The 18,882-nt window shown below is 39.0% G+C and overlaps 1 protein-coding gene across 1 annotated transcript in view; it reads right to left on the reverse strand.

Annotated features, from left to right (window-relative positions):
- LOC121158159 (SPHK1 interactor, AKAP domain containing) overlaps nucleotides 1-6,673 on the reverse strand; it is a 125,553-nt gene extending 118,880 nt beyond the window's left edge. The window contains exons 1-2 of the mRNA XM_040982777.1: nucleotides 6,545-6,673; nucleotides 3,630-3,776 (exon numbers count right to left, since the gene is read on the reverse strand). Of these exons, the coding sequence (XP_040838711.1) occupies nucleotides 3,630-3,776; nucleotides 6,545-6,673 (276 nt within the window). The remainder of the gene's footprint in view (nucleotides 1-3,629; nucleotides 3,777-6,544) is intronic.
- Nucleotides 6,674-18,882: the final 12,209 nt, after the last annotated feature.

Below are 18,882 nucleotides of genomic sequence, written 5' to 3' on the forward strand. Positions count from 1 at the left end.
TTCCTTTCCATATTTTATAATCCATCATTGTAAATACATTATTTTGGGGAAATTGCATTAAAATTTTCTCTAGCTCTCTGTGTCTATTAATTTAGGATGCCAAAGATTATCTCATGCTCTGAGATGGGGTGATGATGTTGGCTCAGAACTCTGTAATGAATAGAAGTCTGAGGTCAAGTCCAGGTTTGGTAGGCTCAACTACCAAATCAGTTCAATGGGACAGTACCAGTAGAAGGAGCAAATGCATTTCACCTGTCACCACGACAGTAGGGTGTGTAAGCACTCACTCAAGTGAGTCAATTTATCTGGTGATTTTTCTACCTCCTAAGAAGGAAGAAGTGAGGGAGAGTAGACATAAGTCTCAAACCAGAGGAAGGGTTGAGAATGTATGTTATTTTGTGTATTTGAATCGTTCCAAAGTTTAAAGAGGCTGTTGAGGAAAAGGGTCTCAATGAGGTGAAAATCCTATGGAAAAATTCACAGGCGTGTGCATCAGCCTTGTGTTGGAGCCATGCTTCTGTGGTACTCCACCATGAACTCACACAAGGATGTGTGCAGAAGTAAAACCAGAAACAATTTACAAAGGGTGAAGAACAAAGGAAAGATGTCCAAGTGACGAGTTATCAAGGAAAAAGGATAATGAAATCATCATAGGTGTGTTATTTTGTATATCTGAGCACTTTAGAGAAAAATGGAGTCTCTTAACCAAACACCAAGGCAATAAATATAAACTGTTACTGCTAACTGCAGGGCAATTTCTCACGATTAAACGTTTATATGTAAGAATTGCTCCCTCAGATCTGTCTGCTGAAGCCTTTGTCCGAGCGTGTAGCTTTCTCAACTGTAGCTTTCAGACCCTGGCTCTCTAATAACAAAAAAGAATCAAACGCGATTCCACCTTGATGGCATTCCCAAAACTCAGAGTTCATTATGAAATACAAAATCCAATCGACTGTTTTTCTGAGGCTGATTAACTATTGCATTATCTGGTGGACCCTCATTTCATTTCTTCTACCAGTTAACTCAGCTGGATGTCAGTTCTGATCAGAAGGCTTGACACGAAAGAAGATGGAGCTATTAGTTGAAATGCATTTGGGGAATTATCCAGAGATTTCAATTATCCCTGTTAGTCAGATCAAAGATTAACCGTGAGGAATTAATCTGGACAGCAATGCTACTTCTAAACTATAAAGTATGTTTTTCTTACCTCTGTTCTACAGAACATGGATTATATGTGTATTTATAAAATTCAAGCCCTTCACTTGCCCAGTCTCATTATCTGGATTCATGATCATTGATGTTACCTTTCAGTGATAGGTACGGTCAATATAAAATAATTATAATTAAGTGCATGTTATAATTCAATAGTCAATATCATTTTCTTTAGGGCCTATATTCTGGAATAAAGAGAAGTGAAGAGTGGTGAGTTACCCTTTTGAAAGAAACATGAAGAATTATAGCCTGCATGATGTGTGGTATGTGGCACACACAGTTATTAATAATTCCTTAAATGCAATTATTGCACTAGTTGGGGAGTTACCCTGATGTATTTTTTATTGCCAATCTAGAAAGGCTTTGGATAACATGGAACAGCCTTTCTAGGTTTGTTGGAATGTCTTCTTCATCCGTTCAAATACAAATTAAAATCCACCTCCTTGCTGAAGTCGTTGCTGTCAATTTCAGGTTTAAGGTCTCTATTGCCTTTTAGTTATTAATACTCAGAAACACTTGTTTGCCCCCTACTTTATATTTTGAAACATTACATAGATGAGACATGTATATAATATATATTAAATGATTTGAATATTATTGTTGTTAACTTGTTAATTATTGTCTCACTTTTACATGGGAAACAAACAGTATCAAGCAAAGCAGGCTGCAAAGTCTTCCGAGTTGGAACCATGTGTGAATCTAACTATCTATTTCTCCTTCAAATGTAACAGATTTTTGAATGCATTTATGTTAATCTACAAGTGATCAGTTTTTAATTTATAAAGATGTAACTTCATATGCTTCAAACTAACATTGTTGAAAGGATAATTGTAGCATGAGTGGGAATATATTTGCATTTTAGGTTTTTGTATGTAAACACATTTTATGTGGTTGCATAGACGCTGAGGAAGTCATGTAGAATTGATGAATGTCAGTTTTAATTTGTTGGAATAGACATTCAGCACGAAGCAACTCTGTCAGTTCACTGCTTCAGAACATGAAATTTTGGAAAGCAGTGAATATGACCATCTCTATTCGAGTGGAATAACGGCAGCTGAGAAAGAAGCATCAATTATTAACTGCTTCAGTATGCTAACATCTATAGTATTTTGCTGAATCTTTTTTTTTCTGGAGAATAGTATTAGTATTATAGTGTCTTTTGCTTGAATGTTTGCAACATTTCAGGAACTATTTTAAACATTTCCCATGCATTAATGCATTGAATCCATGCTGGAGCCCTGGGCCGTGGCTAATGCTAAATGGAGGCAAGAAAAGGTAGAGTCATTTGTTTGAGAACAAACCTATGATGGAGTTGGATGTCAAGCTCAAGCAAACTATCTTAAACCTTTTTAAATATTTCAGTTTGTGCCAGCAGTGAAGACTCCCCTTGAGATACATACATCTCGTGTTGGAGGGCGTGACCCTGCTCTTCGTTCCAGCTTCCTGTGAGGCAGCAAGTGCGCACCCAGGTTCTGGTATCTCAACCACCTAGATGGGAGACCCAGCCTGAGTTCTTTATGAGCCTGCTCTAGCTCTGGAATTGCTAGGCATCTTTTTTCTTTTGTATAAAAAAGATTTGAGATTTGAACTTTTTGAAGATATGATACACAATTCTAGGAACTATTTGAAGATCCCTTATTTTATGCAGATGTAGTCACATATATGTGTGTGTGTGTGTGTGTGTAACATGTATCTATACAGCACATATGCATGACTAGAAGGCATATTATACACATGCATACAATATTTTCAGTAAAGGAATTTTGCCTAATTTACATTGGTAGCTTTCTATAATTAATTCTTCTGTAGTAAATGAAAAACTCCAGTGTGGATTCCTTTCTGTTTGAATGTCAAGAAGCACATTCTCCCATGGAAATCAGCATCAAGCAGGGATATGCACATTAGGTGTCCAGTCAGTCTCCTGGGCATTTTCAAATCGTTGGGTGAATTTTTATTTGAATGCCACATTTTTGACAGGAGTCTATAGTATTCTAGGAAATGAAAGTTGGCTTCTGCTGACTCTTCTTTTAAGGAAGACATCAAAAGGAGAAAAGTCAGGAAGACTGGGAGCTTACAAGAAATCCATTCCTCAAAGCCCGTGAAGAGTTTTTGGAGCTCAGATCCGAAGCCCAGACATCCACAGGTGGTTTTGACAACAAATCTCAGTGAGGCTGGGGTTCAGGGGGCTTGACGATGGGGGTTTCTGCTTGTCGAGTTATGCTTGCTAAGATGGCCATTTTTACGCATTACAGCCTTTGATGCTGATGATGTCATTATTTGAGATGCCTTATTTGAGAAAGCAAAATGTGGACTGCTGTTTGTTTCACACGTGTTGGTGCCTGACACAGTGCTTGAGAGTTTACACTCAGTAGAGCACAAGTTCACCGGTGAGAAGAAAGGAGGCAAGGCAGGCTTACCTTTTTGCAGGCCGTGATGGAGTTACCCAGACTGGCTGCTGAACTGTTGCCACCTCCGCCCTGCTGTGCCTCCGAGACTTCACACATCAGTGGTGACTCCGACTCGCTGTTTGTTCCCCAAAACACAAAAGAGAACAGAGTACATTCCTGTGGGTCAGCACTATATTTAGAAAGGAATGCGCTAAACACAAAGTGGCTTATCAAAAATCATCTCTTCGGACTGCATTAAGAGCTGCTGATCCTTTCACTGCAATGAGCATTTTTTGTTGAGCATCCTGTTGTAATTGATGAAATCACCATAGACTGTCCTTTTGTGACTATAAAACTTCAGGCTACCACCTTCCACAGTGCTTAGATGGACACACTGCATTTGCAAGCAGTTGTAGAAAATTGTCCTTGCAGTTGTTACATGCATTTTCCTCAGGCAACATTGTAAGGTGGAAGTAGCCCACAACCTCCTTTATAGGGTCTGATGACACTGGTACAACAGCCAGGAGCCCCGGGTGGTTCTCAGAGATAGAAGGATTGCAAATTTCCCTTTAGACTCAGGAGAGGAGCTTTCTCTGGTCCTTACTTGGTTCCAACTTTGGCTCCCTATCCTCTTGCAGTGACCATCAGGGTTCCTCAGGAGCCCCAAATCTAGCTCAGATAGAGAAACTAATATAGAAAGCTTTGAACAGACAGGCAAAAGTCAGCTGCCCTGTAATTGCTCAACCTGGACCGTACTGGTCAGGCTCCCAACCTGGCCTTTCCTAGGACTCACTAGGCAGGATACAGAGTTCAACTATTCCTCACTTGCTAAGTTATTGGAGATTTCTCTGCTCATCTGCCTATTCTTCAATTGTTAGTATACAGCTTGTTAGAGTTATAAGTCTGTTTTGATTATTCTAAAACGCAAGACGTTCTGTAAAATATCACTTGAAAACCATAAACTGCTAAATATAAATACAATAATAATAAATGAAAAATGCCTATGTTATTTTTTTTTTTAAAGAAAAGGGGCAGTGCTGTAGCTTGGCCCGACAGAATCCCACATAGTTGAGTCTTGGCTATTCAGTCTCAGTTTCAACTCCCTTGATAATGCACGTGGAGAAGCACTGTAAGATGGACCAAGACCTCAGGTCTCTGCACTCACACGAAGCCTCAGATGAAGCTCTTGGCTACAGACTGGCCCAGGCCCTGCCACCGTGGCTATTTGGGGATAGAACGAGCAGATAGAAGACCTTGCTCTTTTTCTCTCCTTTTTGCTCTCTCTGTAATTCTGCTTCTCAATAAGAAAAAATAAACAAATCTCCCCATTAAAATATTAGCAAAAATAAAAGCAAATATAATTTTTACCAGCATGCAGGGCAGTAACATGAAAAGAGTATGGATTTTAGAAATCGCAGGTCATCCCTTTGCTATTTCTGTGACTTGATACAGTCTCTGTCCCCCAAATTATCCTTGTGTTCCTCCCTTCATCCCTGCTGAAATTTGAATCTATATACTTTAGATCTCAGATCATTTCCATGTTCTCAAGAAGTGATAAAATGGAAACAATTGCCAAGCTTGCTTTTGCTAACATAACTGGAAAGTTAAAACTGATTCCTGTGAAAGTTTTAAATATTTCTAGACATTTCTCTTTGTTTTTTAAAAAAGATTTATTTATTTTTATTACAAAGTCACATAACAGAGAGGAGCAGAGACAGAGAGGAAGATCTTCTGTCCTATGATTCACTCCCCAAGTGAGTGCAACGGCCGGTGCTGCGCAGATCTGAAGCCAGGAACCAGGAGCCTCTTCTGGGTCTGTTACACGGGTGCAGGGTCCCAAAGCTTTGGGCCATCCTCGACTGCTTTCCCAGGCCACAGGCAGGGAGCTGGATGGGAAGTGGAGCTACCGGGATTAGAACCGGCGCCCATATGGGATCCCGGGGCGTTCAAGGGGAGGACTTTAGCTGCTAGGCCATCGTGCTGGGCCCAACATTTCTCTTCTAAAAATGTGCTAGTTTGAAACTTACAGATGTATTCGTACTTCAAGTCTACATGGCTTTTGTTTTCATTGTTTTTGACATTAAAAATTTTTAAATCATTTAATTATCTTAAAAATATGACCTGAGAGATTTTTCTATATAGTTTTCAACTCACATAGAAATACCACATATAGAATCAAATAACCATTGTACTTTTCACTAACATACAGTACAGGAGCTCTCATGTTTCAAATACATTAATACATTTTCATCTCATTGTAATTAGCCACAAGTCAAATACCGGACTAGTATGAGCCTGTTGCTGTTTTCTTTATTAATTACATGAGTGACACTTTTTAAAAAGCTACTGATAGTGCGATGTAACAAGGTACAGATTCCACAAAATTTGCATAGGAGAGATAAAGTAAAATATATTTAAATTTTAAATTTGATATAATATTTTCTGAGTAATTGCTACACTGAGCTTGAGAATGATATAAATGAAATTATAACACTGGTGTCTCATTTAACTGGAGAGAGAAGAAGGAAGAAAGTACGGAACTAGGAGAAAAAGAGGGACTTTGTGTCCCTGGTGGCTCTAGCGCCTGGCCTTTCTGGATATTTTAGAATACGTCTGTGCTTCTCTTTTGCTCCAGAAGTCACTTGCAGCATTTCGGGAGGCTCTGAGTTTCTCAATTCACTCCCCCCCCCTTTTTTTTTACAGATGTTTTATAATATGGGGCCTCTAGCATTTAAGCTGTCACTTCAGTGTGACTCCACCTCAAACTCAACTGCAATTGTCCCAAAAAAACAGGTGTCACTACATCATTTACATGAAGAAGATAAGGCCACAGACCAAGCCAACTGGCCCACAATGCCTTATGATTCAAGAATTTATGCATACTTTTTAATTCTAAAAGCCATTCAAGTCTATGTGCCACTCTTCATCAGCTTGCTCTTACGTACCCCGAGCAGCTCTGGCGCCTGGGCTATCACCCAGGCCATTTTATGTTGCTGCGTCCCATTCAGGGCGCCCTGGAAGTGGGACGTAAGGGAGCTGAGAGGTAAAATGGAGAAAGACTTCAAGTTGCTCATTTCCGTTACTCAAGTGATTTCTGACATCTCTGGGGAAATCTCACTACTTGTGCACAGCTAATTACGTCTAAATTTAGGGGTAATAATAAAATAGTAGAGTACAAGATCAGACTTAGAAATGAATTAGTTTTCTGAAAAGTATCTTTTATACCGCCTAGTAGACCAGGTACAGAACTCTTCACACACCCCTGTGTTAACAAACCCGTTTGACTGAAACGAAGAAATGACAGATTTCCCCAGCGATACGTTGATGTGAAAGTCTCTGCTTTTAAAATGCTAGTGAAATGCCAGACGTAAATGAATATGCAGAAGACTTCTCCGCTTGCCTGAAGGACTCTCTATGCTTGTTCGAATGCCGAACCTGTATAGTATTAGCAAATACATTTAAATAAGTGACTCCACACAAGCATAGGAGGGTACTTAAAAATTCATAGAGATGAAATTAGAAATAAATTTACATGGAGACATTTTTAAAAGTCTGTGCACATTTTTTGCAGTATGCCTCTTGCATGGACATTTTCAAGATAATTTGTACTTGTAAGACTTGGGAAAATGAAATGAGAAAGTCAAGTTAGATCGTGGGACAAAAACTTTGGTAATTCTTAACAAGTGTGAGTGCGATGGTATTCCAGTGCAACAATGTTGAAAGGAAAAGCATCTTCCTGTCTCCAAAGACACGCTCTATGTCTTTTCAACAATGCCTAATATCCAAAAAAAAAAAAAGTGTCTAGGGAGGCATTCTATGAAATCATGTTACATGGATGTGAATTTCCCATAGAACTCAGCCAGTCTGTTCTCATACTGTTGAAACCGGGATGAAGTCATCACAGTAATTGAAGAGATTTCCTTGATCTGCAGAGACACAGAACATTTGTGACTCTGGAGCAGGCAATAGTAGGGAGATCAATTCCACACATTTATTCAAATGTTTCCAAACTGACATTTGAAGAACTGCTGTCAGGAGACAGTGCAGCCTTCTAAGTTCCCCCCAATGCCAAAAACTGAAAGTGCTTCCTGGAGGTGTCTCATTTTGATTTTGATAAATGCTGACAACATTTATTAAGTGTAATTTTCCAGATTGGCATCATGTGGAAGCTGTGAAATATGTTTCCATGAAATCTATCAAGATGGGAAAGACAACACAATTTGAAGAGTCGGCATTGCGGCCCAGTGAGTTGAGCCCCACCCATGACATCTGCATCCCATATGGACACTGGTTTACATCTTAGCTGCTCCAATTCTGATTCGGGTCCCTGTTAAAGCAACTGAGAAAGCAGCAGAAAATGGCTTAAGTGTGTGGGCCCCATGTCACCCTGTGTAGACGACACAAATGAACATCTCTTGACATCATCCTGGCCCAGCCCTAGCCACTATGGTCATTGGATGAATAAGCTAGCAGAAGGTTCTCTTCCTTCTCTCTCTCTCTCTCACTGTAACTGTGCCTATTAAATAAATGAATCTTTTAGAAAGAGGGTTTAAAATAGTTACATTAACCAGGCTTCTATGAAGTGACATTCTTCACGGACAAATGTCATCTGTGAACAAGTGAAGTGCTACGTTACCATCGAACTGGAACCACCAATGGTCATGCACTGTGAATTACTAGCTCACTGCCAGAAATGTTCAAAGGAGTAGGCAGTTTAAAGAGAGAGAGAAGATCCAATTCCTGGAAATGTAATGGTCCAAAAACTGTGACCCAAAGTGTGTTCCAGAAACCAACAAAATTGATATCACTCAAGTTTTTTAAGTGGTTGTGGATTCAAATCCCTCCAGAGAACGCACCAGAATCTGTACTTTGATAGTAAACTAAGCTGATTTATATTCTCCTTGAACTATTAAATTGAACACACTTTCTCATTTGCCCTTGGGCCTTTCTGCATGACAGTTACTTCTTTTAGGAATATTCTTCCTAGTTCTCCCTGATATTGCTGCTCTATTTTTTCAGTCTCCTCTTGCAAATTGACTCTGCCATACAATTCCTTCTTTCCTCCTGCCCAGGAGTCTCTGCTCTTTTCCTGCACATCTTCAAAGCCCTAAGCCCAGGCAACTTACTCAGAGTTCCACGTGCCCCCTATTGCAATATTTCCATTCCTGTCCCAACCTCAGCAATGAGAGAGACACCCTTCTTGTGTGTTCCAAAAGCAGTCTAAGCCATATCTTATTATGATATTTGTCAGAAAGGAATATAATGTTGCACCATTTTTAATTTCCCCCACTGACCTACAAATGCTAAAACAACAAGTATCTCTTAGGGGCACAGGTGGCGTTAGACAGTAGCAAATGCCCAACAAGCATTTGTTGAGGTTACCTGTTCTTTTCTTCTAAGCATTTTGGTCTGTCTCAAAAGGATGGGAATAAACAAGTGCTTGAATTCAACGCTAAATTTTCTGCAGTGATGCTGTATGGTATAACTCACATTAAGCAGATAATTTAAACAATTTCCCAGGATATTTCTATTGGAAATGTGTTCTGTTGCTCCTGCAGCTGAACTGTCAAGCAAACGTGGTGCCAAGTTGAACAATGTTAACAAAGTCTAAAAGATAAGATTTACTCTTGTCTTCTCCCCACTTGAAGAATGTTTTCACCCAAGTGTAGTAATTATTCCTTTGATTGTCTCAATCCTATTAAAGATATCTACTGTTGAGCTTCAGCCAAAATCCTTTAATCTCATCACTGGAACAAAATTAAAACTGATCTACTAGAGAGGTCTTGAGCAAAGAGTTGTGATTCTTTCATTAAAATCAATTTAATTGCACACTGCCACTAGGAGTGTAAGGGATTTACAAAACATGCCTTTAGCACAGTTCAAGATGCAGTCTGCTTAAGTGACTGCCCTTACTTTATTCTCATCTAAAGGGATTTACTTATTGACATCAGGGGTTTAAGTCAATCTTCCCAGGTTGATTAGTTCTAAACTCTCCATGATGTGTCACTGTCTCTTGCTTTATCCTCTGACCAATCCATTGACAAAGACTCCTTCTGGAACAAAAAGTTTGCACGGCTGGCTTCTCTTCTCAGTGAGGCCTGGCTCTTCCTCTGCTGAGCCATATCAAAATATCCCGCTACATCCGTGGAGACAAGAATCCCTCTTCCTTGAGTAGAGGAGCCACTTCCGTGTCCTCTGCTCTTCCCAGGCTAGCTTCAGCAACAACCCTGTTTGTTTCTTGGAGCAAGAATGTCTTTACCCTTGGTGGCTCCTGTAGTGATTTTCTATCTACTAATCCTCACATTCAGCCCATTGGCTATAAATCCTTATTTGTCCTGGTGTGATGTGAATTGAACTCAGTTCTATACTGATACTCTCACACTACAGTAGCTTGCATAAAATCTGTCTTGCCATTTTTAACAATACTGAGTGCAATGTTTTCCTTTCTTGGTTCCTCTCCAGGTATAAATTTTCCCCATCATTCTCTTCTCATTTAACTTGTCACTGATGTAATAGCTAACTCTGCAAGATCTGAGTAAGTGTACCAGAAGAACAGCTAACCCAGCCTTGAAAATATTTAGAAACTATCGTTATTTATCCTGTTTCAGTACTAAAGGTGAAATTTAAAATAAGTGTCTGACTTTTAATTATCCTAGACCAGTAAAATAAAATAAAAAAGAAATAAAATGAAATTCCCTTTTGCATCCATGGAAAGGGTTCACAAAAGAAAAACCTTCATTACCTTGGTTCTCACCACCATTGTTTAAAGAAAGGACATTGCAACAATATTATAAAAACATGTTATCTAAGACAGGAGGATGTTTTTCTTGAAAACAAGGTAGTTGACCCATTTTTTATATCAATTTTACCCTCCCACCAGTGAAAATGTGTTGTGGCTCTAAGTTTGAGTGACACGGAGGGGATCACTCATGTTCAGTCACAAAACAAGTGGCTTGTTAGTTGGAGGAATGGCTTCAGATGAGCCAGAATCTAATTCCCTGCGAGCTGCTAAAAAAAGATCAAAAAGAAGCATGATTATAGAATAGTTACTTCATCTAGAATACATTTTTGTTTTGTTTTCAGTACTAGCTGTGCTTAAATTTATTACATTGAAAGTTTTACTGAATATTGTTATATGAAAGCATTTTTTATTCAGGCAACTTCATATCTATCCAATTACATCCAGTGGAATGTGAAGTTTCACCTTAAATTGATGCTAGGTAAGATAACTGGGTAACTGGGTTACAAAACAAGTCAGAGATTTCCTGTGTGTTTACCAATTAGTTCATTGATGGAATATGCAGGCATTGAGTTTACTCCTCACAAATCTTTGTGGGAGAAAATACTCCCATGTTACACAAACATAGCTATAGACAAAATGTTAAATGACTATTAACACTGGTGGCAACTTTTAATATACAAGACTGATGGTGTTCCTGTTAAAAATAACTTGCAGTAGCTGCATTTCAGTTCTAGGGAAATTTCAAGCCCTTGACAAATGGCTTCCCTGTTCATTGAGACTTCTCTTTAACTTCTTGCCTCCCTAACTTCCCTAAGGGCACACTGCCTTCCAATTTTCTCTCTTTCTTTAAAAAAATATTTATTTAGTTTATGATACAGTTCCATAGCCTCTGGGATTTCCCCTCTCCTCCCTAATTCCGTTCCTCCCACTGATTTCCCCTATATCGTTACAATAATACAGTCCTTCTAAAACAGACATAAGTTCATCATTCTGCTATTTAAATGTATTCTGACATTGTAGGTATGGACAATGGCAGAGAATCCAGCATCCAATTATCAAGATGTACTGAACAGTTTCACTGGGAGTCCTTCGTTGATTTGGAAGTAGAGATGCATACTGCATTGTATCTTCACGTCTTGATATAATAGTCCATTATACATACAGTTCCTCTAGATGACAAGTGCGTGCCTGATTACCTATATCTCTATTGGTTTTGTATTTTGCATGAAGGCTCCCACTTCAGGCTGGTATCTGTCTCTTCCAGGAATTCTCTTTGTCCCGAGATATGCACACTTCATGCCCTTCCTTCCTTCAGGCTTTTCTCAAAGCCACCTTCTAACCGAAGCCTCCACTGGCCGCCCTGGCTACAATCCACAGCCAGGCTCTTCCGTGTTTCCCGCTCAGTTCTTCCTTTACTTGGTATCAATGTGATGCCCTAACATTCCATAGGATATGCTTATTTTATATGTGTAATATTTGTGATATTTCTATTCTCCTCTCTTTTAGGATATGAATTCCAAGAAGATGGTTACCCTTTGTTTGTTTGTTTGTTTGTTTGTTTTGCATTTCCCTATAGTGTCTGGCATACAGAAGGGGCTCAGTATGCTTTTTATGAATCAATGAGTTAATTGAAACATCAAATATTTCCATAGATAAATGAATGATTAATGGTGCTTGTCGTTGAGCTATTTGTGAAGTTTCTTGTTCCTTTATGTGTTTTTAATGAATTTAACACACTTTATTTTGTGACCAGAAAAAATTCTTTGTTTTAAAATGATCTGGAGATTTTTGGAATCTACTGTAACAGTCCTAAGAAACTTCCTTGATTGCTAAATAACTGTCTTTTTAAATAACATGAGAAGTTGTGGTCTTACCATCTAAGTCACTGCTATTTTGATGAGTTCTCACGGTCTCACAAATGCTAGTAGATAATTTAGCTGTCACAGTGAAAGTAGACTGAGTGTGTTATTTTAAAAGACAAAACTTCAAACCCAGCAAAAACCTGCCTTAACTGCTCAGCAAAAGCTTCAGTGCTGGGATTGGCAAGGTGGCACAACTGGCTAATCCTCCACCTGCAAATACCAGCCTCCTATGTAGGTGCTGGTTTGTGTCCCAGCTGCTCCATTTCCCATCCAGCTTTCTGCTTGTAGTCTGGGAAGGCAGCAGAGGGTGGCCCAAGTCCTTGACACCCTGCCCTTGTGTGGGAGACCCAAGAAACTTCAGGCTCCTGACTCTGGCCATTGTGGCCATTTTAGGATTTAATCAGAGGATGGAAGATTTTTCTGTCTCTCCTGTGTGCAAGTCTGCCTTTCAATAAGAAATAAATAAGACTTAAAGAATAAAAGTTTCAGTGCTGCCCAAGGGCAATGTTTCATCACAGGCCATTGTTTTGCTGCCCTAATTTCTCTAGTGGATCAGGCTGCGATTCCACAGTTTGTGCAGTGATACAATGAAATGAAATCAAAACTGGACAATCCTATGGAGTGCCTTAGTCATTCTGGATAATGAGGCTTGACTTAGATCAAGATCTAAAGCTCTTGGAAGCTGCTGGAAGGTGTTTCTGGTACAGTTTAAGACACTGGTATCATCATAGATACAGATCTGCTTGTTAGGAGTTGCTCCAGTTATGATGACATAAGCACCTCTACTAAGAGTGGTTTCATGTTTCTTTAAGGACCTTAATGAACTCACAAATTTCACTGAACTCCTTTTGAGAAAGAGTGATTTTTTTAAAAGTTCATTTATTGTTTTTATTTTTATCCAAAACCTATAGGGAGATTTTCAAGAATTGAAATAATCCTCAGCCCTTTGCAATGGAGTTGAAGGATGGTTCACAAAAAAAAAAAAAAGAGGAAAAACCCTTATGTTTCCCAGGAGATTCCTGTTCTCAGACACTTGGGAAGACAAGATAAGATTTCACGGATGGCTCTAAGCAAACCTGGAGTTTCTACTAACACAACTATTGATTATTTCCACTCTGTTCAAGTTAGTTAATTCTCTTTATCATGACCACATTTTCATTTTATGACTTTAAAAAGTACAACTTGTTAAATGTCAGAAAATTATACATACAAAAAGAATAAATTTAAGACAGAGTTTTATAACAGAGTTAGCAATGAGAGCATGAACAGAACTCAAAACTCAGAGCCACAATAACATTCAAAGAATGAAAGTGTTTTGAATTAGCTGCCAACTTGAAAACTGGAAGAATGTATCTAAAAAGTTTCTCTTCTCTTTGGAAAGACTGGTAAGAAAGTCACCTTGGGCAGTAATTGGCCAGCTCTGGACCCTACAAAACATGTGCTGTACACTTACAGCATTCACTTTCCTTAGAAGTATTGGCATGGAAAAATGTTGATAATATGATCGTTAGATAACAAATATCCCACGCAAGTTATGAACTTTTTCATCAAATTATTTAAAATTCTTTTTCAGGAGGACACTTTATTGAGAACAGATCTTAATGTTTACAGTAAACATCAAGGGTGGATTGCAGAGTTTGCATGCACCCCTACCTATTTCCCATGCCACACCCTTCATGATCAACACCCCTACCAGAATGGTACATTTTTACAGCTAATGGGCCTATGTGGATTGTAGCCCCGATAGCCCCAACCCATGATTTACATAAGAGTTCATCGTTGGAGTTGTATACTCTGTGAATCTGGAAAAACATATATGGATGTGTGTTCATAAGTATAGACCAGTTTTCTTGCCCTGAAGTTCTTTTTGCGCTGACTCTGCTCAGATGTATACAGAGGTTAGCTATGGCATGACTTAGCTTTGGACTTAGACTTACTAACTTTTGTAACAGTTTTGCATTGCTTTTCAAATGAAAGCACTTTGAAATGTAGTTTCAAAAGATCGAAAGAAACTTTTCTGATCTCATAGCAGGAGGCTTCGTAACCTAGCCAGCAAGCCACTTAATATAGAGACACAGAATTGGATTTCTGTTTCTCTAAAAGATAAAATCTATAAAAGTCACAATTTAGTAGAAAGAGCCTTTTCTATCCATGTTGATATCTACCAATTTCCATTTTAATGTACGTTGCGTTTCCTATTGAAAGAAGGGTTTTGTATTTTATGTGAAATTGATCTTTTTTATTTTTAAATTTGTTATTTAGTTCTTGAGGCACAAATAATAACTGGTTAATTAGTGTATCCTACAAAACACTTAGAACAATGCTTACTAATTATGTAGTAATCAATGAATGTGAAAGCATTAATAACTATATCACTTTAAACAAAAGTATAATTATATATACATGTTTACCTATATATTTTTTGTATTTTCCACAGAAGTTGTCTTAGAGAGAACAAGAAGTGAAGATAAGGGGCCTGGAACAATAATCTAGTGGCTAAAGTCCTCGCCTTCATCGGCCAGGATCCTCTATGGGTGCTGTTTGTATCCAGGCTGCTCTGCTTCCCATCCAGCTTCCCACTTGTGGCCTAAGAAAGGAGTAGAGGATGGCCCAAAACCCTGGGACAGTGCACCTATGTGGAGACCTGGGAACTTCTGACTCTTGGCCTCGAATCAGCTTGGCTCTGGCCGTTGCAGCCACTTGGGGAGTGAATCAGTGGACAGGAGATCTTTCTCTGTCTCTCTCTGTACATCTGCCTTTTCAATAAAAATTAATATAAATCTTTGAAAAAATAAGAAAGAGGAAGTGAAGATACATTGAAGTGTGCATCTCTACTCCCAAATAAAAGGAAGACTCCCAAAGAAAACTGTTAACTACACCTTGACAATAAGGTATGAGACTTTCTGCCATTGTCTGTATCTACAATGCCATGATACACTGAATTCAAGAATGCTGCACTTGTTCCTGTTATTGACAGACCGTTGCAATAACATGGAGGAAAACAGTGGGGAAGAAAAGGGTTGTGGAGGGGAGAATCCTTTTGCCTACGGAACTGTAGCATGAAAAACACTAGTCAGAAATTTTAAAATAAATATATAAGCCATTCTAAAAGTTTTAGTTGACCTTTGAATAAATCTGATAATGATGAAAATAATTGTACAATCTGAGCCTCCTGCCCTTGTCTCTGGTAAACGAGAGTTGTGGAGTACCTATCAGGTAAGCAAAGTACCAACTTTTGATACTTTTAAAAATAATTCAACATGTACACAAATTGTGATTGCAGTTTTTGAGATCAGTGGGAAAAAAAAAGAAACCATGTTTATGACATCCATACTTTCATTAATTAGATTGCAGCTAATATAAATGCTTCATGAGGCGTTGGGGTGAAAGCATTGCCACGAGCAGAATTCCGCAAGCTTGAATCCGGATGCTAACACTATCACTTTCACTCATCGCTTCCCCTCCCTGAGCCTCCGCTCTCAAACACGAGGATTGTTACTCCTAACTCTACAGGACCTGGCGCACCTGAAGGCTGTGCTTTCATTTACAGTAAGGAGCAGGCGTGTAGGAAGCACCTGCTTCACCTTCCCTTCAGGAGACAGCAGCTTTACAATTGTCCAAACACTCTGAGTTTCATAGCAGGAGCAATTCTGTTGGTTTGTCGTGCTCATAAAGAGAGTGAGATTTTGACGTTTGCCATTTGCTCAAGTTAATTGGGAGATTGTATCTGGAGTTCAGCCTAAAGAGCCTTCCCTTCAAAACCTCCTGGGTCCTGCATGCCCAAAATTCTTCAGGTGACGCAACAGGTCTTCACCACATAATTTTCTAAGAACAACTTTTCCTCACAGTGTTGGCCCAGAGAGGCACAGTGTAGACAAGAGGTGAGGATCGGAACAGGCTGACCTCACTGTCTCCTGCAGCCTGTGGCTACTCATACTGAGCGAAAAAGGGCTATTGGAGCTACTGCAAACACAATGCCAGGTCAAGGCTTCCACGATCAGAACAGGCTGACCTCACTGCGTCCTGCAGCCTGTGGCTACTCGTACTGAGCGAAGAGGGCTATTGGAGCTACTGCAAACACAATGCCAGGTCAAGACTTCCACGGAAGTGAAATGCATAAACAACTGTCAACAACTTCTAGTACCTGTCACAGTTTGATGCTGAAATCTCTACGAATGCATATCAGCTGGAAGAGCAGTGTAAGACCTTGCAGGGCTGGAGCACAGGAGGATGGGGGCACAGCATGCTTTGCAGTTTGGCAGAAATGAGGTAAAGCAGAAAGTTTGTACACTTATAAGGCATTTGCAGATGTTGGAATCAAAGAGGAAACCCTCGCTGTGGCTTGATTTTGTAAAATCCTGGACCCCACATCCCATTACCATCGTGGATTCCTGGGAGTGTCTCCTGGCAGGTAGGTCAGTTTGATTCAACTATTCACATGACTGATGGCAAGACCACATCAAGAAAGGAATTACGAACACCACCAGATATGGAGAGGAAACAATAGAGAATAAAAGTGGGGGGGGGAGGGCAGAAATTTCAGTATAATTTAAGAGGAATGACACAGATTAAAGAACAAACATAGCTACACGGTGGGGATCTAACAGTTTACAAACGCAGAGAAGCATTCTGAGTGCATGGGCCTCAGTGAAGCTGGATTGTGTATCGGAGTCTCACTCTGTGCATCTTTCAAGCTGATTGATACCGTGTGACAATGGCAGGCACGTCCTGTTTGGTTTATGAGCAACTATACGTGAGAAACTGACTGTGCTTTTCAAGTTTAGTATTTTGATACAAGAGTGGAGAAATGGATTTTTTAATTCACATTTGAGTAAAATAGTGGTTGTCAAAGTGGAAGGCCCCTGGCACCGGCACGGAGAGCTGCCAGCACCACTGAGGGACCACGCATAGTCACTTAAAGCCATTCACTAGGTTTATAATTCTCAGCAAAAATATACACTTCCTCTCTAGACTTACTCCCTAAGTTTTGTATTGACTCATAGCATTATAAATGATTTCCTTTATAAAACTTCGCTTTTCATGACTTATGAAAATATACACTTTATTAAAGTATTTTGATTTACATTCAGCAAACCTGCTGAATTCATTTATAAAGTCAGACAATTTATCTATGGCTTGTTCAGGACTTTCTAATATGAGCAATTCGTAAAGAATAAATGCTGAGAGTTTTAGATTCTTCTGTTGCATAATGATTTTACTTTTGAGTCTCATACACTGATTAGGATCTCCAATGCAAAATCCCTAGGGTTGCATCCATATCTTCTGCTTCTTAGACGTTTTGGGGATAGAGTCTACCTATTAGATTAAGAAACTTCTTGTCTATTTCAATTTTCTAGTACTTTTATTCATGTGTTATGAAAGATGATTGAATTTTTTCAATGCCTGTTTTTTATTTTATGGAATATTAATTTGGTCAATTGTAACAGTTGTTTTGATTTTTTAAAATTTTAATTCATATAAAATGAATAGATTTTATATTTTGCACAACACATACTTAGAAGTATAAAGAATCTCTGCATTTCCTCACTTCCTCATCCCCCCAATTGTTATTTGTTCCCAAATTATGGCAATAGTATATTCATTCACTTCGCAACACCCAGTTTGATTTTCCAATACTTACAGGTATCATGACATAGCAAGTGGGGGAGTGAGAAAGGAAAAATAAACCAATATTATATATAACAAGAGTAAGTTAAAATTAAAGTGAAAATTCCATTATTACTCATAAGCATAGATTCTTGCTGTATATGGCAGTTAATTCCCAATATGTTAATCTCACAGAGGTTATTTTATAAAGACTTATTTATTTTTATTGGAATGGCAAAAGTACAGAGAAACTGAGAGAGAGTGAGAGAGAGACACGACAGACAGAGAGATCTTTAATCTGTTGGCTCACTCCCTAAATGGCTATAATGGCCAGAGCTGAGCCCATCTGAAGCCAGGAGCCAGGAGTTTCTTCTGAGTCTCTCACTGGGGTGCAGGGTCCCAAGGCTTTGGGCTGTCCTTGACTGCCTTCCCAGGTCACAAACAGGGAGCTGGATGGGAGGTGGAGCACCCAGAATTAGAACCTCGCTCACGTGGATGCTGATGCCTGACAGAGATCTAACTTGTTGAGCCCTGAGTTTTTATTGTGTTCTGTGTACTTGTTGACACAGATAAGAGAAAATACGCTTACCTTTTTTGGGGACCAGTTTATTTCACTAAACGTAACGGTTCCTAGTGGGGTCCAGTTTGTTACAAACATAATTTCATTCTTTTTTTGAGGTTGAGTAGTATTCCATAGTGTATATGTACCATATTTTTTTAAGTGCTCAAATATTCTTGAATTTCTGAAATAAGTTCAACCTTTCTAGCACTCTCATTTATGTTATAGGGTGGAAATTGTCAATATTTGATTTGTTTCAGCCATGATTATAAACAAGATCTGCTTGATTTCCTTTCTTGTCAGGTTGTCATCAAAGTCAGATACTTCTCTGGTCTCTGCTTTCGTGTTCATTCAAGACAATGCACCTGCTATTCTAACCTTCTCTAGGAGACTTTTACAGAATTCTCCAGTGAAGCTATTCTGTAGTAAAACTGTTCTTTTGGAAAACTTTCAACTGCAAAGTTGGATCTTTAAAATAATAAGGCGTCTTCAGAAAGTTCATAGAAAATACAC

This window comes from Ochotona curzoniae, unplaced genomic scaffold, assembly GCF_017591425.1.
Source record: "Ochotona curzoniae isolate NIBS_2020 unplaced genomic scaffold, NIBS_Ocur_1.0 contig_3643, whole genome shotgun sequence".
NCBI classification, from domain to species: domain Eukaryota; kingdom Metazoa; phylum Chordata; class Mammalia; order Lagomorpha; family Ochotonidae; genus Ochotona; species Ochotona curzoniae.